This window comes from Ambystoma mexicanum, chromosome 3q, assembly GCF_040938575.1.
Source record: "Ambystoma mexicanum isolate Mex_15411 chromosome 3q, UKY_AmexF1_1, whole genome shotgun sequence".
Taxonomy (NCBI): Eukaryota; Metazoa; Chordata; class Amphibia; order Caudata; family Ambystomatidae; genus Ambystoma; species Ambystoma mexicanum.
Window position 1 is genome coordinate 1,057,293,533 of NC_090926.1, and position 21,464 is coordinate 1,057,314,996.

A 21,464-nucleotide genomic window follows, 5' to 3' on the forward strand; every position below is an offset into this window, starting at 1 on the left:
AAGAAGCAAAAGCCACCTCCTGGTAGCTTTTGTTTATTACAGTTGGCTGGCTTTTGCTTCATTTGTGCCGCAAGGTTAAAGCTTAACACAAGCATAGGAGGCTCATCCATTTCACAAAATGGATGCCTCCTAGTGCTTGACATTTTTGAGTTTGAGCCTCATTTGCTCAAAACTTTACATGGGAACTTTAAAAAAAATATATTTTGTATATATATGTTTGATTATGGGTCATCTTTTTAGCCAATCAAATTTTAGAGTGAACTATCCCTTTAAGAGTGAAAGGTGATTATTGCACGCTCTCCCCATTAGCTTCTTCAAACTTGCAGTTAACAGAGAAGAGGGTGACGAGAGCAAGAGAGGAATTCACGGCGAGCAGTGCTTTTATCGAACATAACTTGAATACCTAACTTTGCTAGATAAGTGTCAATTTAATTAGGAAACCTACAGAATTGCATAGCAAATTGCTATGTATCACTTCTTATTTTATGCCTTGCCATTTCAAAATCAAAACTCGAAGTATTCAAGATTAGGATTTTGTCGATGAGATGTTAGCTGATAAGACTTCCATAGGACAGGTTTTTTCACTACTCCGATCAGTTACTGAACAGATTCAACCCTTTTTAGTAACTCCTTCTCTGACTAGGGCGGTTAATCCCAGCATTGAAAAGACTTTTAGGCCTGCTCCTTCAGATCCCTTATACATAAAAGGACATCTTAAACTACACTCTTTAGCGGTTACTACCACCCAGAAAAGGGCAGGTACTCATCTTGCTTCAGCTGAGGCATCAACCGAAAAAGAAAGTAAAAAGCTTTTTGCACTGCGGAAAAAAGTGGCTACTGCAGCTGCCTATCAAGTATGTATTGCAAATGATACTACTCTTCTATCCAGCTACAACAGAGCACTATGGGACATTGTACAATCACAATTACTCAGTCCCAGAACCACTATACTCTCAAATATCCAAAACTGTAGCAGAAGGCAAACGGGTTAACTATAACATTATTAAGAGCCATTTAGATGCAGCAGATACTGCAGGTAGAATTGTGGCAGAGGGCACGTTGTTAAAACACCATGCTTGGTTATAACAATCAGGTTCTTTTAGAGGCAAACGTCTAATGATAGCCAAACCAAAAGAGGCCCTGGAAATAATTTCAAAGTGGCCCTATATTACACATTTTCAGCAAGCCAAGCCCTTTTCCTATGTGAAAATTCGGAAATAAAATAGGTTACCACACATGAGGCCCAGGGTGCAGAGGTCTTCAGGGAAATCTCCAGAGTTCCCTATTGCCCAGTTGACCCCTGGTCCAATCCCCGGTCTTGAACGGAGCAGACATTTCCCTCCTGCTGTCACACCCAAAGGGCTTTGCTCCAGAGGAAGTGAAGGGGACAGGAAAAAGAACGAGAAACGTAGAGAAACAAAATGGTGGAAGTCTCTTTCCACTGATCAGAGTACTCCTCCCTACTCTCTTGCCCCCTTCACTTCTCCCTAAGAACAATGACCTTTAGCGATGCAGCACCCGGGAGTGGGGCTACTCCTTTTGAATGGGTGTGCTCCTTTGATGCCCGGGCCCAGGACTGCCTGCTGTGAGGGCTGTCTCTGGCGGAGGGTGTTACCTGCCCTCACAAAGAGATCAAAGAAGAGGCCCCATCTTTTACGTTACAATTGACATGACAATGTGTATTTGAATTTTACAATCAATTTGCAGAAGTCTCCCCTGTCTTTGCACCCCACCTGACAAATCGCAATAATTCAAGATGACAACACTACAGAAAGTAATCCCACTTGTTGGGAAGGGGACATCCCCGCCCTACCTGCCTAGGTGCTTTAGAGTGAGGCAAGATGCAAAGCACTATGATGGGCCAGGGGCAGAGGTGGGACGGTGAGAGGACCACCTCCCAATGCAAATGGACTATACTCCAATCTAACCAAATATAGTCTATCCACATAGTACAGCAAAAGGCGCAAGCAGCATTGCTATTTTTTGCATAGATGTTAGTAACTACAGGTAGAATGAAAGGCCTGCACAGTAAATGCAGCACTGCATACACTAGGCCAAAATTGCGAGACAAGAGAAATCCCCAGCCATGCCAGATCTCCCATGAGGACAGCCCACATTCCCAACCACCACAACGTCTATTCATTGTTCTAACAGTGTTGCAAAGATGTTAGAGAGGAAGGTGCCCTACTAGGCCACGATCACAGGCCGGCCCCTGGTGTGTATGTTATCTCACACTGGCCAACGCATGACCATGCCCATCCCCGGGCGACCACGAGTTATAGCCCATATAACTGAGTAAAACTTAAGATCCTCTGAATTCCATGGCACCGGGTCCCCTTGACCACCAACCCTATAGTAACAAGTCCTTTGATGTTGAAAGAGGACGGACGGGGCACGTTGTTGAAGTGACAATTGTGTGATTTGTATTGTGAGGTGCTGGGAGGGATAAATTATAGCTCAAAACGAGGGTGAGACCTTGGAGCCAGACGGCACGAATGGGAGTGAGTGAAATGTATGTGTAAAGGTTGGAGTGCCCCAGAACCTCCTTTGTGCCCGTCTTAAGGCCTGCCAAATGCACAGTAAAATAGTTGTATGGTAGGAGTATAATTGTTGTCTGACATTCGACGTGAGAAGAACATTATCACTGCAGCACCCACGTGATGGGGGATAGACGGACTGGGCTGGAACCAATGACCTGGCATCCCTTGTGGGGCAGACGGATCCTGTACAGGTGCACACCAACCAGCCGCGTGGGATTTTACCCTATGTATTGAGTCATGTATGATGATGTTTTGCCTTATAAGATTCTGCTTGTACTAATCTTTCGGCAGAACGTTCTTAGCAGCAGAGTTCTTTGCTGTTGCTCTCATCTGCGTGCAAGATTAAAAACGTGTTATCCTTACAAGATCGACTTGGGCTTTTCTTCACTAGTGGGTTGCATTCTCTCTGGTGTGAGCGTTCAGGAACTTGCCTTCAATTGGTCACCCCGACGTGGTCTCAGCCCCCCGCCCTGTATTTGCGGAGGCTTCCAGGCCGCTTCTGCCATGCCCACCTACAGCGACCAGTCCCGAAAAAACACATGTTCCGAGTGGTTTAGCCGGAGCCATTTTAAAAGAAGTACTCTCTACTCTTTGAAGTGGGGCGCGGCTCCGAGGAGAGTAAGGGCCAGTGTTGGAACCCTGTGACGGAGGAATTTAGGTGAACACGCACATTGCAAGCGATAACAAGCAGGGGACAGATGCATGGGGAAGTGGGAAAGGTGGGAGTTCGTAGAGAGTGAGGTCATTGATACGACGTGGATGAGGTTAGGGTTCTTTGTTGATCCCAGAAGAACACCTGAAGGTGGGGAGCACTGGCTGCCTATGGACCAATTTGTCTCCCCACAGTCGAAAATGAAGATATAGGTCTGTTGCCAACACAATAGCTCCACATCCTGCCAGGACAAGGACTGTTCCAACAACCAAAGAGGATGAAAAGATCGAATTGCGTATCCAAGGACTCTTCTACATTGCTTGCTGAAATATCAGAAGAATACAGGCTCTTCTGCTCAGCAGAATCCTTTTCTGCATCTTTACTTTTGCCGGGAGTGCAGGCCGTAGCTAATGCCAAATGGTTGCAGATCGCAAGATGGGAACTGATTCAGCTCGCGTACGACGCAGAGAATGGGTTCAACGTGATAAAGGTTGAGTTATGTGCATTGAGACTTATGACGATGCAAAACTGCTATGTGTTGGACAAGTTAACAGCAATGAAAGTGGGGTTTGCAAAATGTTTGGCGATTCCAGCTGCACATTCGTGCCTCCAGAGGATGTGGCGAAAGCATAATTATCTCACATCATCGCAGCTGTCCATGGCCTGGGTGTTCGTATGAAGGAGGGAGGCGTACTGGACAGTGATTGGTTTACATTGGCATTTAGTTGGGACCTGTCGTGGCTCAGGCAATTGTGAAATGTAAATTCCCATCATTGTGTTCTTCTTGGTTATTATCTGCACCTGTCAGCTGGCCCTTCAATGTTGTGCCAATGTGGCACCAAATAGCACAATAATGATGGTATAAATTGGGGTTCAAACTGATATCCCATAGGATGGCCCTAAATATGAAATGCCCACCATCCCTATGGAGATGAAGTTGATTATCGATACGACACTATCATTTCTCCACCTTCTGATCTAGAAAATTATACAGAACTTTGGGTGGACCTGGCGGGGGACGGGGGATTCTTCTATATGACTTGCTCACCTGAAGAGTACTTACACAGGGGGCAGAGATCACCCTTCAAAATAAAGGGGGGGGAGTTGCATGCAACATTGGACATGAAAGATGCATACTTTCATATTTCAGTGTTGCCAGCGCACAGGAAATACCTAAGGTTCAAAGTAGGGTCAGTTCACAACCAATTCGAAGCTCTTCCCTTCGGAATAGCCTCAGCGCCAAGAGTATTTATGAAGTTGAACCCCACATGCACAGTGTCACGAATTGAACCTTTGGAGCCAAGAAGTACACCAAGACCATGTACTCTGTTAACCACTTTATTAGGGAATGTGTACAGGGGAGGGCTAACTGAAATGTAATCTGGATCTTTACCAGTGAAAATAACAGGCTCTTCTTCATTCAGTGTCTCTTTCAATGGTTTTCTCAATGTCAGGATGCAACGTCGAACAGTAAGATCTCAGGTACTGTTTCCAAATGTTTCAGGCAAGTTACTTCATTCCCCAGTACAATACGCTTCAAAGATTTCTTCTGCTTCTGAGTCTAGTTGCAAGCTTTCCCGGGTCCTGTACCCTAAGACTAAACCAGTCCTTAATGTTGTGTAGGATCTTAAGGGGTAGTTTCGGGATTGTGTTAGGGTCAGCAAGGAGAGAGGCAAAAGGACTACTCTTCACTAGCCTTCGTTCTTGACTTGGTTATTTTCACCACCTCTCTGAGCTATCACTAAACTTCCCTGACCCCTGCTGGAACCTCCTCACCCTTTTTAAATCTACCTACAGTCTGACCTGGCCCTCTCAAACCTCCTACTTCTAAATGACTAGTTGGTCTCAGGTTCCTTGGCTCTCCTTTCCGTATTTTACCAAACTCTTCCTTCCAAAGCTCATCAACCCTCAAATTCTCCTCTTCACTTTGGTCATCTAAAGTTGTATCACTCTGCTTCCTAACTTTCGTCTAGAACCTCCTCCCGCTGATTTCTCAATGTCTAATTTATTTATTTTATTTATTTATTGTTCATTTGTATAGTGCCTATACACAAGAAGTGTTTCAAAGCGCTCAAGGAGGGGGTGGGGGGCAGTGGGGAAAAAACAACGGACATTCAAAGCCCTTGATCTTCTGTTTGATACAAGCCTGCACAGAGCAGGAAAAGTGCAAATAATAGATACAACAGTGGAGATAACTCTTTCATGTCTGACGATATTCCTTAGTTTTTCGACTATTTACTACTAATTTGGCCTTTTCTCAGTGCCTACCACTCCACTTTGTGTATTACTTTCTCCCGCCAACCTTCTTATATTATTCCATCCTTAAACTCTGCTTCAAGTTTTATTTCCTCCTTTTATATTGTTCCTGCTTCCCTCTTTAACTCCACTCTGGGGTTTTCCTTCCCTTTTTGCCCTCTATACAGATGTCCAACACGCTCCTGGGTTTACTTCTTCCCTGTTTTCCTCTGTTACCAATATGGACTTAGAATCCACCCCAGGGTTTCCTTCTACCCTTCTGTCATCTACTTCGAGTACTGGCTTAGAAGCCCCACCCGGGCTTTCCTCACGACTTCCTTTCTCTATTTTGTGTATTGGTTTACAGGCCCCTCCTGGAATTGCCTTACTCCGCCTCCCTCTATTTCGGGGACTGTCTTACAAACGCCTCCTGGGTTTACCTCAGTCCTTCGTTCCTCTACTCCAAATATTGGTATACAATCTGCTCCTGGGTTTGCGTTTCTTTCTTTCTTTCTTTCTTTCTTTCTTTCTTTCTTTCTTTCTTTCTTTCTTTCTTTCTTTCTTTCTTAACCCGCTTTACCCCTTTTCTCTGTTTTAAATCTCACCACTTTCTTCTCTTCCATGAGGATCACCTTTTCCTTTCTCCTGCTGCCCCTTCTGCAGCTTCTTTCTCTGGCAGACCCCTGTCTCCAGTCTTCAAATTCTCTGAGGCACGGCTCCCGTGTAGCAATCTCTTTTCCAACCTACTCCAAACAAGAGCTGCTTGCTCCTGTCAACTCCCCCAGTAGACTGTGCTGCTGGGCTTATCTAGCAACACTCCCCTCCTCCCGATTGGGATTAGGGCTGATAGTCTGCAGCTGTGAGTTTAAAGGGTGTGAGTGTTGGGATTGGCTGGTCTCTCTCACTTCCTGGTATTCAGATTGAGGTCTGGGCTGGCTCTATAAAAACACTGGTGGCCATTTAGAAATTCTGTATGCAGGCAATAGCTGAGGAGGCAGTTTGTGTGACAGACTGTATGCTGTGCTGCTGTTGGGCAGGTAAGTAGGTTAAGGGTTCTCTAGGGTTGTTTGGGTTTCTCCTAGGGTCTCTGTCCATGAAAGGTTTTCTAAGGGCTTCCTGTGCTTTGAAGGGACATCCTAACCTACCTGATTGGCTCTCGGTTTTCTGATTGGGAGAGATGGATATTGTAGTAGATGTGTAGTCTCTCTGAGAGTGGTTTGTGTGATGTTGATATTTGGGTACAGTGGGCCTCATTACGAGTCCGGCGTTAACCGAGGCGGTAAAACCGCCTGGTTAACGCCGGACTCGTATTACCATTCCACCTCCGTGATTCCCGGAATTACCGGGGCATCACAACCCCGGTTTTCCGGGAATCACGGAGGCGGAATGGTGTAAATCCCCATTCCCATTGAGTCCTATGGGACTCAATGGGAATCGGGATCATGGAAACACCGGCAGCATCTTGTAATGCTGCCGGTGTTTCCTCGTCCGCCTGCAGGCGGGCGGTGTTAAACCCGCCAGCTCAGACCTGGCGGGAACATCACCTCCCGCCTGCAGGGGTCGTGATCAGGCGGTCCGGAAACAACGGTGGCGGCGGGTTTACCGCCACCGCTATTTCCGGACCGCCACGGTCGTAATGAGGCCCAGTGACTGGTTTTCCGGTGACTTCTCTGTTTTAAAGGAAGGGATTGAATGGTTTTCCAGGTTTACTGTTTTCCTAGCCCCTAATTCTGCTTCACAGATCCATTCTGGGTCTTGTTTCTCTGGGGCATTTTGGGAAACATATTTTCCCTTTTTAATTTTTTCTGAGAAGCCAGCTCCCTGAATTTATCGGCTCATTGCTAGTAGACAGAGGTCCCGGAAGGGGACTCCATCACACCAGACAGTTGTGAGTAATTTGAGGGCATCCTCACTTATTTTCCAAAATCGTCTCTCCTCCTGTGGCCAGGGAAAGGCCACTGCTACTGGATCCTGACTCAGGTGTTGGCTATGGGAGGGAGGATCACCTGCGTGGAGAATTGGGGAGTGGGGAGAGGATGACCTTAAGTGAGATATTTCCCTTTCACCACAAACCCTCCGTCCCTCAAGCCTTCATAGGCTTTTGTCGGACCTTTCATTGTGATTCCCCTAAAGTATTCCCCATATTGCATCAATATGGTACTGGGACAAAGAAGAGGAGAGCTAGACCAACACATCCTCATTTTGTGAAAGCAAACCATTATCATCCCCAACCAAGTACTCGGATGAAAAGGAGGACAATGAGCAAAGCAGGACTGCTGCTTTGCTGGTGAGCGGTTTAGTCCTTTTTGTAATGGAAATGAAGACAGGAGCTTTAAAAGCTGGAAGCCCCAAACAAATGGTGTCCGTTGCCGGAACACAGTCAGCTGTATGCAGGGAGACCTCTACAGTGTTGCGGCGTGGCAGGAGCGCTGGAGACCGACCCGTGAAACAGTGAAGAGTTTATGCAGCGGGAAGCAGTGGCACAAGAAGCTGGAGGCCGTTATCAAGTTGTGAAACTGGCAAGACCGAGGGAAGCGGATGTATGTATCCTGCTTCGCCGTGGAAGCACTGCTGGGTGTGTGTGAGCCACAAGAAGAACAATGGGAGAAACAGGAACCTGTGGCGGCAGAAGGACTCGCAAGTAGCCATAATACTGACCGGTGTAAAAAAAAGGGAACACCGGGTTGGCAGGCGGTGATACAAATTAAAGGAAAGCATGACATTTTGAATACCAAACGCAAGTTAAAACAGATGACAAATTATTTTGAATGCTGAATGAAATGAAAGATTCTGATCTTTACTGAAAGGAAAGTTGTGAACTACATTGAAATGATGAACTGCATTAATTGATTCAAGTGCTAGCATAGCTAAGAGAGCATAAAGAGTTGAATGCATGATATGAGAAATCCAACACTGCTCACAACCAAAAAAGTGCAAAGAACTGTATGTTTTTAAAGAAACCAGCATCGGCAAGAGCCAATGAAACCTAAGGAGGTATAACAAGCGCAAGGTGGTTAAATACGCCACAATACAGTGTCAGGAGAGTGTGACACATGTGACTGAAGCGAACCTCACTGCTGAGGAGAAGCAATGGACTCGTGTCCAAGGGGAAGCAGCCAAGGAAAGGTACCGGTTGCGTGACCTGTTTTGGGTGGACCGTGTGTTCCGACAACTGCGCTTAGACCGGGTGCCCATGAATGGAAAAGACACTGAAAGCACCTATAAAGAAGCTTGTATTGTGCAAAGACCTTGTTGTCATATTTAAGTCAAGCGTTGCTTTGAAAGCTGGAAGATTTGAAATCTTGGGGACGGGAAGCCCTGTATTTGATTAACTACTTTGAACTTGGGGAAGGGGAGCTGATTACAAGCCAAAGAGTTAGACGCTCTGAACTTTACTTTGAACACCATTCCTTTTCTTGATGCTGACATCACTATACATTGTATGCAGTTAGTTGTGAGGACAAGTATAGGTTTTGGACATAGACAGAAGTTTTACTTTCGATTTCCTGACTTAGACTATCCTTAGTTAGAGCAAGTTAGGCATTCATCCACCCTGCCTTTTAAGTTAAATAAAACATTGTTGAGAAAACTTGAACCTGTACTCTGTGTCTGACTCATGATGAAATTCACACAGCCCATTCCAGTGTAACCTTATCAAGGTGACTGGCTAATAACAGGGGGCACATCTCAAATGTGGCAATGGACCGCTCAAGAAACAATCAATCTGCTATTTTAGTTTGGTTTTTCAATACACAAGAACAAATCAAGTCTTTTGCCAGTGAAGTAAAACAAGGGCAATCATTCTAACAGAACAAGCCCTAGTCTTCCCCTCAAACAAGAGGGTTCTAAACCTACTATTTAAAGTTCCACTGTATGTTGCTGGTCATCATATAATCGTACAAAAGGCCATGCGTCTTCTCAGAAGGATGGCATCATGCATCTATCTTGTACCACACGCACAATTGCGCATGCGTCCTATGCAAGAGTTGCTAGCGAAACAATGGTCGCAAATAAGCAGTCGTTATGATGATCTAGTGGTGGTTTTGTAACCTCTCGTTCAATGACTGCAATGGTGGACAAAGGAAAATCTTTTTAAGGGCAATAATCATTTACCAGTCCAGCAGTAGAGGACCCTCTAACAACAGACGCATCACTGTCAGGGTGATGAGAGCACTTTCTCCATCAAACCGCACACGCCATGTGGGCACAAGCAATGTCAAACATATCAACCTGATAGAGCTACTAGCAATATTTAAAGCCTTACAACTGTTTCAACTACAGCTAACATTGAAGAAAGTCCTAGTTCTAACAGACAGCACTCAGCCACTCAGTCACAGGGTCGTCAGAGACTGGGGCCATCCAGACATAGATCTCCTTGCAACACGAGAAGGCAAAATGCCATGACTAGGCATCCAGGTATCCCCAGACAGGGTCCAGGGAAAGCGCACATGGAATTAATTGGTCAGGGAGATTTGCATACACATTTGCCCCAACACCACTTCTGAACAAAATCCACAAATCGCACCAGGGACATGTCATGTCAAGACGATCCTAATAGTGCCAATGTGGGCATGTCAAACATGGTTCTCATACCAGTTGAAAATGTCACTTTGCCCACTAGTCAGACTACTGTGCCCTTACAACATGTTATCTCAGCATCCGGGGACAATGCATCATCCATATCCACAATCACTGAACTTGGCAGACTGGCTCCTAAAGTCCTAGAATGTGGGTGCTAAAACCTACCCCAAAGTTGTATGGACATCTTAAAAAAGGCATGTAAACCCAACACTGTGATATTTCAACAAGTGGAAATGCTATGTCTTGTGGTGCAAAACATGCAACATCAACCCCATTGACTGCTCACCTTCACATATAGTACACTATCTGCTTTATCTTCTGGACTCAGTATTAGTCTTTAATTCTCTTAAGGTTCATCCAGCTGCACTTTCAGTATACACTCCCTATCAAAGTAAAGTATCATGGTGGAAAGGTCCAGTGGTTAAAGCTTTTATGAACATGCGCCTACCCCTCATCCCCTCGTGCAGTTGGAGGTACATACACATCTTACACCTTTCTTTCCTGTACTTACGCATACACTTCATGCTCCCTGATGTCGGAAACAAAATAATCTGAGGACTTCGACGTTTGATGGACCATGGGTACAGTACAAGCCACATTAGAACTAGTATTACAAACATGCCCTGTCGAAGTCCCTTTTTGAACTTCAAAAACAAGTCATGCAATACTCTGCACCTACCACTAGATGGATCGGGGTTGAAAGCCTGAGGTAGAAATGTTAGAGGGAGAAAAGACAGAAGATTATTTTTCCGAAATAACATTTGGTTTATTCTCTCCTGAACATTTCTGACTTGGCCCCGGTCCTACCCACACCCGACTTGCTTTGCTGCTGACTCTTTGTGTGCCTGCAACGCCTGTTCCCTTTCACTTCTGTGCAACCGGCGCTGCAGGGTCCTTTGCTTTTTTTTAAAAGTATTTTTTTGGGACGGCTACAGAGGGCACGCCCGCAACCCCAGCTCACAATATAGTGAGCAACGGTGCGGGGGCCACCCTCGCAGCTCCCTCTTCCAAAAGCGTGATTTGGTCAAAATAAAGCCAAATCACGCATTCAGGCTTTTGAACTCAGTCATTTTGGATGATTCCCCACTAGATGTCAGCCTTATGCATATCATTTGAATATAAGCAGATACAATCATAGAAAGACAAAGGTATGTAATATGTTTCATATAAATATGTGTGTGTTTTTAGTTCATCATGTAGCTTTACAACCAAACCAAGACATTTTGCAATCTTTCACTTCATCCAAGAAAGTGCTGTCTGGCCCCTTGATTCACAATCGGTCCTTCTCCCGCTCTGCCCGATCATCTGGAACTCGTCCCGGCTCCTACCATCCGCCATTTCTACAAAACACTAAGAACCTGGCTATATCGACAATACCTGCCAGAGGAATACAAATCCCTCCGCCTTTCAACAGTATGATATGATATGGCATTTATAACGTGCCTATACACAAGTGTTTCAAGGCGCGATATGGCGTTACTTTATAAAATACCAAGCCCAATTCTGGTTCAATCCGGTTGTAAAGCGATGCACTGCTCTTGAGCTAGGTTTGCGCTATAAGCAATGAAATAAAGAACACATAAAAAAAAGATGCAGCTTGGCTCGCTATACACCGTACGCTCGGCCTCCAAGTCTGGGTATTTCTATTTCACTCGGGTGACCTGTGCAACACTGAAGTGATCTTCTGAAAGGCTTTGAATAAATCTAAGATATTGGGGAATGATCCTGGCCGTCCTTGGTCAAGTTTCAGCCTTTTCTCTGAAAAGCCATTGGTAGTTTGTAAATGTTTGATGCATGTCATGCAAGTGACCTTAAAAGCCCAGTGATATGTCAGGATCAACTGAAATATCACAGGGGCATGGAATAGTAATTTACAAATCGGACAATCCACTCATTGTAGCTTAGTCCTACTGCATTACATGAACAAGGATCCCTGTTAGATAGCGGATGCCTACCTGATTGGTAGCACTTATTCTCCAACGCGCCGATTCCCCAGTACCAACTCTCCAGGCCTCACCCCCTTCTGGCTGATGCTGGGTTTCAGCTACCCTCTCCATCCACTCCTAAACTAGTTCTGGACTCACAGTTCCACCAGCCCATTTACATGTGCACTCTATGCCCTTCTATCCCTGCTGGTTAATGTCCTCTTGTTGGACAAAAGTATTACGCTATGGCTCTGGCATTAGTCTCATGGAGATTTTGCTTTTCTGAATTAGTGCACCAACCCCTTTTCACTAGTGAGTCCTAATATGAGGGCTCACTAGAGAAGCAGCTCAGTGTTCGATGCCCCCTGAGAAACCTTAAACCACTCATGGAGGTTTGCCCAATGGCACAGTTTCCATGGTCCTGTAACCTTGCCAAGGTAGCTATGATTTCTCCACAAGTTAATAGAACTGTTATTTTGTTTAATATTTGTTTCTTACTGTTTAGGAACAATGACCTGTTCCCTGATAGAGCCCTCTGATAGTGATCTTGTGTTAGAAATCCCATGGTAGTTAAACTTTGGTTGCGTTTGTACACTGAGTCTGCACTTCAGAAAAAGACATGCCCCACAGGCCTGACAGTGTGTCTTAAGCCTTTTTGTTCAGGCCTGGACCTATTCAGGTCAGGTATAGTGAATCCTGATCACAGAATCCACTCAGTTAAGGTATAGTGAGCCTGGAACCCACAGCACAGCCAGCTTCTGTACAGTGTTTCCTCAGTCCAGTCCTGCCACGTCCAGTCAAACTCCCAAAGTCCAATAATTCCTATATAGATTAATATGGTGTTTTTCATATACAGAGTTCCGAATCCAGGTAGGTAATGTACAGAGAGTACGGACCCCGGTTTGACAGTGAACAAGTCAAGCCAGAGGGTTCAAGTGCCCTATCAGGCCATTTACAGCAAGACCAACTGCACTCTCATTCAGATTGTATAAGTCTGACAAAACAACTGTTTCTTGGCTGGTTGTTTGGTTATTTGATTGATTACATTTTCACTAACTAGCTTGCTTACTCTTAGTCTAGTGGTGCAACCAGACAAGCAGCATCCTCTGATTATATGGAAATTGAAGCCACTGCTGCACAGCAGCCCTTTGTTTGCCCCCGTCTCCGCCGCCCCCCGTGAGAGCAAATTCCTAAGCAATGTGCATGGTTATGAGGGGGTAAGAGTGAAGCGGCTTCAGGGACCTGATCTGGCCCGTGGGCCTAATGTTTGACAATCCTGCTTTACATTCTCAGATGACGGCATGGCATAGAAATAATGTTGCTTATTGTAATTATTTTGTTCTTTCTTAGGCTTGGTGTCCTGTTTTCCCCTCTTCTCCCAGCTGTTCAGACCCTGAAGCTGCTACTTCTCTTCTACATTAAGAAGGTAACATCAGGGGATAAAGACGTATTGTACTTTTGTTTTTGTTTATTGTTGAGTTGTACTGTACCTTATTACAAACCAAGTTGCTTCAAAGTGCTGAAGGAGTAGGGAGGTTTACACCAGTATGGGGAATGATAATAAAAGTCTGTTGGAGGTGTGAGGGAAGAATGTGAGTGATGAGAGGGACTGAAACTGAGCAAAAGAGAGTGAATGAGCGGGAGAGAATAAGATGAGGAGATTATTTTGTATTGTCTTTTATGTCCTAAGTGTTTCTCTATATTCGGTCACGTTTTCTATTTTTCATTTTGAGGAGGGCCAGTTCACTGTCATGCCAATTGTGATTAGAATTCTTTGTTGACTTTGGTACCTTGCAATTGATGGGTGACAGAAAATCTGGTACTTAAGTAACATCATGGTCAATGTTTTGTTCTATGGGATGGCTTCTGGGAGGAACTGGTCACCCAGCAAGGAGTAGATTTCTTTGAAGTTGGAGGCTGTGATCAGTTTCATGGGCTTGACCGAGATGGGACCTTTCATGCATTTTGCGTGTGGCTTTACTTCCAAGGAAGGATCTGTCTAGTTAAGGCAGGGCCTTTGGTTTCCATTAGGGCTTTAAGTCTCGTAGGCCATAGGAAGCGGACCGGTCAAGTAGGATTTATACTACAGGTGTGTTTGAATCCAAACTCGTTACTATCTGTTCCCTCGTGTGTAGCATGGTGGCCTCTGTACTTTTATGGGGTAAAACTTGACTGGTGGTCATGCAGTAATAAATAACCTTTCACTGAGATTAAATAGTTAGTTTTTGAAGAGTTTTTACATTATCTTGCCCATAAAGGGTATGTTACAAATTGGGTGGTAGTTGTTTGAGTCCTCCGCATCTGTTTTTCATTGTTTTGAGAGTAGGGTGAGGGTGGATTCTTTTGGGGCTTTCTGATCACACTGAACAGACTGCTGACTCTGAGCCAGTTTTGATCTTTTTACTGATGCACAGCCATGTATCTTCTCTGTCATAACGCATTTTTGATACCATTTGCTCAAAATGACTGGTTGTAAAGGTTTAAGCCCTGTTCTTTGTGCCATTTCCTTTGTTGGTTTTTAAGATGGATTTCTAGTATTTGGCCTGGTTGACAGAGTTTAGGAGGCCACCCCAGTTATGATGAACAGGGAGCTTTGAGACCTTAGTCCTAACCCGATCAAGGTATGTGGAGGAGCAGTTAAGGCTTAGTCTCAGGAGAATGTGAGTGGGGTCAGGGGCCCTCAATGAGTCCACACAGAAAAGCAAAACATTCCAGTTATAAAAATAGTTATTTATTTTAGGTGTTTAGAACACATTGAAAAATCAAACTATCAAGTAGTACTATCACAACGCTCTCCAGTACAAATTTATATAATCACCAGAATGTTCACTTATCATACTCGCCCGAACAATGTATATAAGTAATGCATGCAAGTAATGCAGATGAAGTAGTATGATGGGAACCAGTCACAAGCAGGGGTGGGTTAGAATGGGGCCTTGTCTCCAAAGGTCACAGGACCCAACACAATTTTTCTCACTGATAGAGGTTCTCTGTAGAAAGGATGCAATGGACTTGTGGTGCTTAGTTTCAAACTATTTAAAAGTTCTACAACTGTCTACCCAAGGATAGGTACGCTCTCTCCTTTCTTCCATACCCAAGGCTAATGCTGGGGCCGGATACCTAACCCAGCTTCGACATCCAGAGTTGAGTGGAGGGGAGAACCGAGTCAAAGGGTCTTGTTTCCAATATTATCCTCTGGAGGATGGGGGCAGGGGGCAGGCACACTGATGCTTAATTTACCCCCTCACTCTGATTTTCACAGATATCTTTGTGGATCGTCTCTGGGTCACTGGGGACTTGGATCTGCTGCCCTTTCTTCCAGTGAAAGGTGACCAGCAGTTGCGGGTTAGAGGGTTTTTCTGGTTGGGTGCAAATGCAAGATGCAACCCCTGTCTGCGATGAAATCCAGAATCCAAAAATGTAGCCCTTCTTAGGACATACCACAGGATGCAGCACGGTGAGTTCCAGTAACGATCACCAGTTGCAGGCAACAGCGGGTGGCCACAAGCTGCTCCAGGACAGGTTCCCTTGAAGATAGGAAGCTCGAATTTGGGGAGAAGGCGACTTGTGACCATCAAAGTTCTGGACTCGATCACAGAACGGCAACGCTTCTGACGAGGTAGCCCACGAGACAACTGGTCAGTCCAGCCAGCAGTCCAGTAACACTTCTGAAGACTCTGAAAGGCTGGATCCTCGGGAAGACATCGAGACTAGTTGGTCCCACTAGTCCAAGGGCTAAGCATCGCTCATGGTCTTCGGAGATCAGGCAGAGGAGCAGGGCTTCACCAGGCCTTACATTGGATGCAATGCTGGGCCACTTCAGGGCCCGTCTTTGGATTTTCAGCGGTCTGCTGTACATTGAGGGATTCTTGGCTCCAACATACATCTGATGAATAGCTGCAGAGGTTCTTCTTTTATCCAAAATCTGAACTGGACGCAAGTGCAAGCCCACAAATAGTAAGGATATGCACCATTCAAACAGCCAGTAGTTGTCCAATCAGGGACAACTACTGGCTTCACATCAGTCCCAAAAGCAGACTTTCTGGCACCAAGGATATGGACTGGGACTAGACAGACACAGCCCCCTTCCTGGCTCACACATACACACACACACACGAAGGCTCACTAGCCTGTGAAAGCAGCAGCTGTCCCAGGCAAGTGCGTGACCTTGTATGTTCTGTCCTGACGTGAGAAGGCAGGAAGGCGGCCAAACTACAATATGGCCAAAGAGCAAACGAAAATCTTGTGGCAAAGCCACTTTAGGGCACTAGACACGTTTAGTTGACATATGTAGTAAATGCGAATGTGCACACCAAAAAAAAAAACACAGTAAAATTGTAGCTGCTGCCCCCAGCTTGTATTCAGCAAAATAAAATCGACAGTTGGAAGGTTTAGAATTAATCCTAGGGTTAGCAAGAGAATAGCATGGATAAGGCATATCAAAAATACCTTATCGGATCCGGGTGAGAGAGCTGTCTGGGAGAATCCCCAGCTGATGAATCGTGAAACCCGCCGTAGAATAGTTCATACTGTGAATATGTTATCAAAAACACGTGTGCTTGAAACAGCAAGTAGATTGAAATTGGGTCGTGAGTATTTACAATGCTAAACAGTTTGGGCTTTGAAGCTTATCTGGACAAAATGAATCCCCTGTTTGAAAAAGCATTATACCTACGATTTACCAGTGTCCAAAGCCTGGCACACCAACGATGGAGAAGATTGCCCTGTATGTCGCACGCAAACTGAGTCAGAAACTAATTTCCTTTTGATCTGTGAGAAGCTCCTCGCTTTGAGGCGTTTCGCCAATTTTCATATCAGAAGCATTTTATCAACAGGAGTAGCACTAGGCTGCTGCAATCTCTGTCTTGCCCCATGTAGTTTTCGCAATCGCTCGATACATCCATAAGTCCTGGAAATTGATAGTAAAATGTATCCAGAATGATGATGGTCGAGTACCCTGCCCTTAGCATATTTGATTAATGTTGGCTCTGGCCCACTACAGAAGATAGTGTGAGGCTGCGAGCTTCTTCTCCTCACTCAACATGAAACTTGCCTTATTTACCTGTGTCTTAATTATATATATATATATCACACCAAGAAAGTTTCATCTGAAATGTGAAAGTAGGAAAGTCCATTTGAGACTCCAATTCTGAGCCACAACAGCAAGGCATTGTGGGTATGCAAATTCGCTCAAATGCAAACATTTTTGTTCAGGAAATTGTCTTTGACTAAGAGGGCGGTGCTACTTTATACATACTTCTGTCAGCTATGTATAAAGCTTTTCTCAGGATTTCTACCTTCAAGCTACAAGTGAAAAATTCCCTGGGGGGGACTTGAGGAAGACAAGGGATCCCGCTGAAACTGCAGCCAGCAGCAGGGTGAACAAAAAGAGGCAGCAGCATGGCTGTAAATGGTCTTGGGATGGAGACATCAGCTGGTTGCACCATCTGATGGCTCAAACCGAACATCTGGCAGGTAGGTGATACTTAAACCAGCTTCTGGACGTCTGCAGCAACCCACAGCCATTCAGAAGATTCTGGGTGTTAACTGTGCTTAGCGGTGGTAAAATGGCCCATGAAGGGTTCCGGTATGGATGGCTTGACCCACCAGATGCTAGGAGACTTCAGGGGGACCGGAAGGAACCACCAGAGGCACAAAAAAGCAGAATATGTGCAGACCAACGTACCTAGCAAGTATGGCAAGTAAATGATTCAAAAACTGTAGAAATGGCAGGGACTGCAGCAGAAAATCTACTTCAGCAGACTCTCTTCCTCAACATTGCAGAACAAGAAACCTAGAGAGAGGCAAGGGAAGGCAGAATCTGAATAACCCAGATTCAAAGCAGGATTTTCAATCAAAAGTTCAAATAGGAAAGTTCTGGTTTGTCTGGTTATAAAGTTATTCTTGCGCCAAAAGTCTTTCACTTGGACTTTAACCAACAGTTCAACTAAATGACAAGCCTTAAGCTCTCCAGTTATAGCAAAGAGTTCAACACAACTTCTTCTTAGGAAACAAAACACTTTCACAATCCATTTGCATCAACAATGTTTTCTCAGGATGATTCACCAATAGTTCATGAAACACTTTAATGATCTTGCCACTTCTTCTATTAACTTTTAACCACAACACAAGACTTCAATGTTTTCTTCCCGGTCCACTGGCCTGCCAGGACTACCACTAAAAAGTCCCTATCCTGTTATCCTCACCTGCCAGGACAAAAAGCTCCTTACACTACTATAAGTACGTCTGTGGTGAGGTTCACTTCAAATCATTTGGGAATGTCTGACCTTTTTTTCTTTCTTTTTATACAGTTTATTACAAACCTTTAAAAAGAAACATTTCCACCTTAAATTCCCAGTTCAACCTGATATATGAAACACAATAACATTACACACTCTAATGCCCTCCCCGCATTAAGTAAAACTAATAACTGTTTTGACCGGTTCTATTCGTATCACCATTTCAGATTGGTCGCATCTTTTATGCGTTCAAAGTCTATTGCATCATTGGGCCAGTTGTACTGTGTTCTGAACTGTCACTAGCCAACTCCTCATTCTCCTCCAACAGGCGATTAATCATTCTTTCTAAAAAATAAAAAAAACATCAAAAAACATCAATGCCATTATTAACTTTCTGTCTGTTTCATCAAACATCAATTGCCACCAATCTTCTGCACTTAATGATGGTCTCTTCAGCATAATTTGGCCAAGGTATATCGTTCCCTCAATTCGTAATGCTGTGCAGAATAAAGTTGAATGTTTCAATGATTCATCCTCTATTTTACACAGACGACAGCAGTCAGTGATTTTATCAGCCTTTACCCACTGACCAACTCTTTATTTTGTTTTGAACAGATTCATTTTAAACTTCATATATAGAGATCTACGGTATGGATCAGGGAATTTTGTCCAGTGATTTTGTATCTCATTCACCACTATTTTTTCGCTGGGGGCGTTTTTCATGATGGTATGTCTGCGCCTCTGTTCACACGTCCCAATCGAATCCCGTCTCCATAATGTTTTTTTTTACATGATCCGGATTGGTTTGTAAGATGTCCATTCCAATATCGAGATTAGCAAATATCATATTGCATCACCATACCCACATGGAGATTACAGAGCATTCCTCTCCAATTCCAGCATTTTGTAGAATTTTAAACTGTGGAAGCATGTCTGTCATAGTCATTTTCTGATACAAATTAAGCATGTTCCACGATACTCGACCATTAATGGATGTCAAACTAAGTTTGTGCTGTATACAAGCTGTAGGGGTTCCTCTAGGTAAACATAAGACTCTGGCCCAAAAGGTATTTTCAAGGGTCCTCCATAGCAAGAACACCCAAATGTGCATTCCGCACCATGAATTAGTGCGGGAACAGCTTTTGTTTGAAAAAGGCAAGTACCGGCAGCAACGAGAATTTACCATACTTTTTATTCAGGACCGCCTCTTGAATTGCTAATTGATGACATTTCCTTTTTATACTCTCAACCCAGGGAGCATCGTTTTTGTTAGTGTTAATCTGCAGGCCCAGATATCGTGTATGTGGAGTGCTTTTCAGGGTCGCTTTATCTATTTGCCATCGAAATTGTGTGGGCTGCCGTCGGTTCTGTGGCCTTAGGTACTCCATGACTAATCTTTCTGATTTCGTTGTATAAATGCACAGACCATTCACGGTGACATACTTTTCCAATTCATTGCATTTTCGTTGAAGACCAATCGGCGTGGGATCCAACAGAATTAAATCATCTGCATACAAAAGTCGATTGGTATGGACCCATTTATCTTGGGTGGAAAGGACTCGACACCATCAGTGCTCTTGGCGATATCCGACAGAAATAAGTTGAAAATTATGGCGGCCAGCGGACAACCTTGTTTTACTCCACAATGCATTTGGATTGGAGTTGAAAGTCGGCCAAAACAATCCAATCTAATTCTGATCTCTGTGTTAGTATGGATCTCTCAAATGGCCATTAAGAGACTTGGGGGCACAGTTCCACTTGATCAACTAGCTATACTATCAAACGCATGTGACAAATCTATACATGCGCCAATTCCTATGGCTTCCATTTTTTTGATGTTTATGATCAGGAGGTTCAAACTCCACCCAACGCCCTTCACAAACCCAGGCTGTCTATGGTCGATGTGATTAATTGCAACACTCCACTCTTAATAACTGGTGCTGAAGGAGTGTACCCTGTACCCTCTTATGTAGACTGTCTGAGGCAAAACAATAGTCCAGTGTTGATTTTTGTTGCATCCTGTTCCAAGTGTATTTGGCAAGAACATCACCTATAGTATGTCCATTTAACATATGCATATTTCTCGCTTTAATTTCAGTGCACCATTGTAGCGCAACATTTGAAGCATTGTCATTTCTATCCATAAACTTTCTTTTTGTGGCCACACAGTTGATACTTGAGTCTCCGCGAGTAGAATTTTAGGGACGATTTCATTCTGATCGATTTCATCAATTATGTTTGTGATTTGATCAGTGAATGCTGCTGTACCCGTGGCTTTGTGCTGCCAGTATACATTAATGATATGCAAATGGTCCTCTTTCATTTTAGTTCAGCTTTCACCCACCACCATTGAAGTTTGAATATACAGTGAGACATTTTTTGTTTGTCTGATTTTCAAGCCAGAGCTTTTCCTCACGAGAGTTAGGAGGCCTGCCATCGGTCGACCCATGGATTTCTTGATTCCCGGGTTTATTAGGATTTCAAATTCATCTAAAGTTGGACATTCCACCAGCCATGATTCCTGTATACAGGCTATATCGAAGCCTTCTAGCCAGATGCATTGGAATAGATGCATAAATCCATGTGTGTTCCAGCTACCAATAGAAATGGCAGCCTTGGGTGCCAGATCTATAGGTTAATTCTGCATCTGCCTTCCCAGTGCTTTGGCTAGCCAGCTCCAGTCATTTACGTCGTCAATCTCTTTTCTAGATCCCACAAAGTGCTGACTGTCTCCTATTATTATGTCCTGTGCAAAGGTAATCTTTATCTGATACCGCTGTTTTTTGCTTTCTGTAGGGACATCTCAAGCAATATCTGCTCTTGCTACTATTTTTATGGGATACGTGACCCCAAGGTCCCATGCACTCGCTTTGGCTTTGTCCTCGCTTGTAGTAAAGTGCAGGGATTTTTGTCTTAAATCCTCTGTTTCCTACGTTCTTTCACTGATATGTAGTAGAATCCCCTGTATTTTGAGTTTCAAAGATATTAAATCTCAATGAGATTAATACAGGGGCTGCTTCCAGTATTATATTACATATAATTCTTGAATCGATATGCAGTTTCACCCCGTCATTCTCAGGTTCTTTGAAAAATTCTACAATCTTTATGCCTCTCGACTCAATTGTCCTCAGGCTTGGAGTAATCCGTTCCAATACTAAGCAATAATTAGCTTGTACTTTTTTTGCTGCTCTTTATTCTGTCATTTGCAGGCCTATTGGATCTCCCAAGTGGCTCATCCTTGACCTGCCACTTGCAAACAGTTCTCGACACTTCGTCAGACTGTTGGACCCTT

General features: G+C 44.2%; 1 protein-coding gene across 4 annotated transcripts in view; it reads left to right on the forward strand.

The window, feature by feature from the left end:
- Positions 1–21,464, forward strand: part of TMC6 (transmembrane channel like 6) — a 608,423-nt gene that overhangs the window by 416,867 nt on the left and 170,092 nt on the right. For all 4 annotated transcript variants that reach the window (XM_069655255.1, XM_069655256.1, XM_069655253.1 and 1 more), the window contains exon 16: positions 13,284–13,359. In XM_069655255.1, coding sequence (XP_069511356.1) covers positions 13,284–13,359 — 76 coding nt within the window. The remainder of the gene's footprint in view (positions 1–13,283; positions 13,360–21,464) is intronic.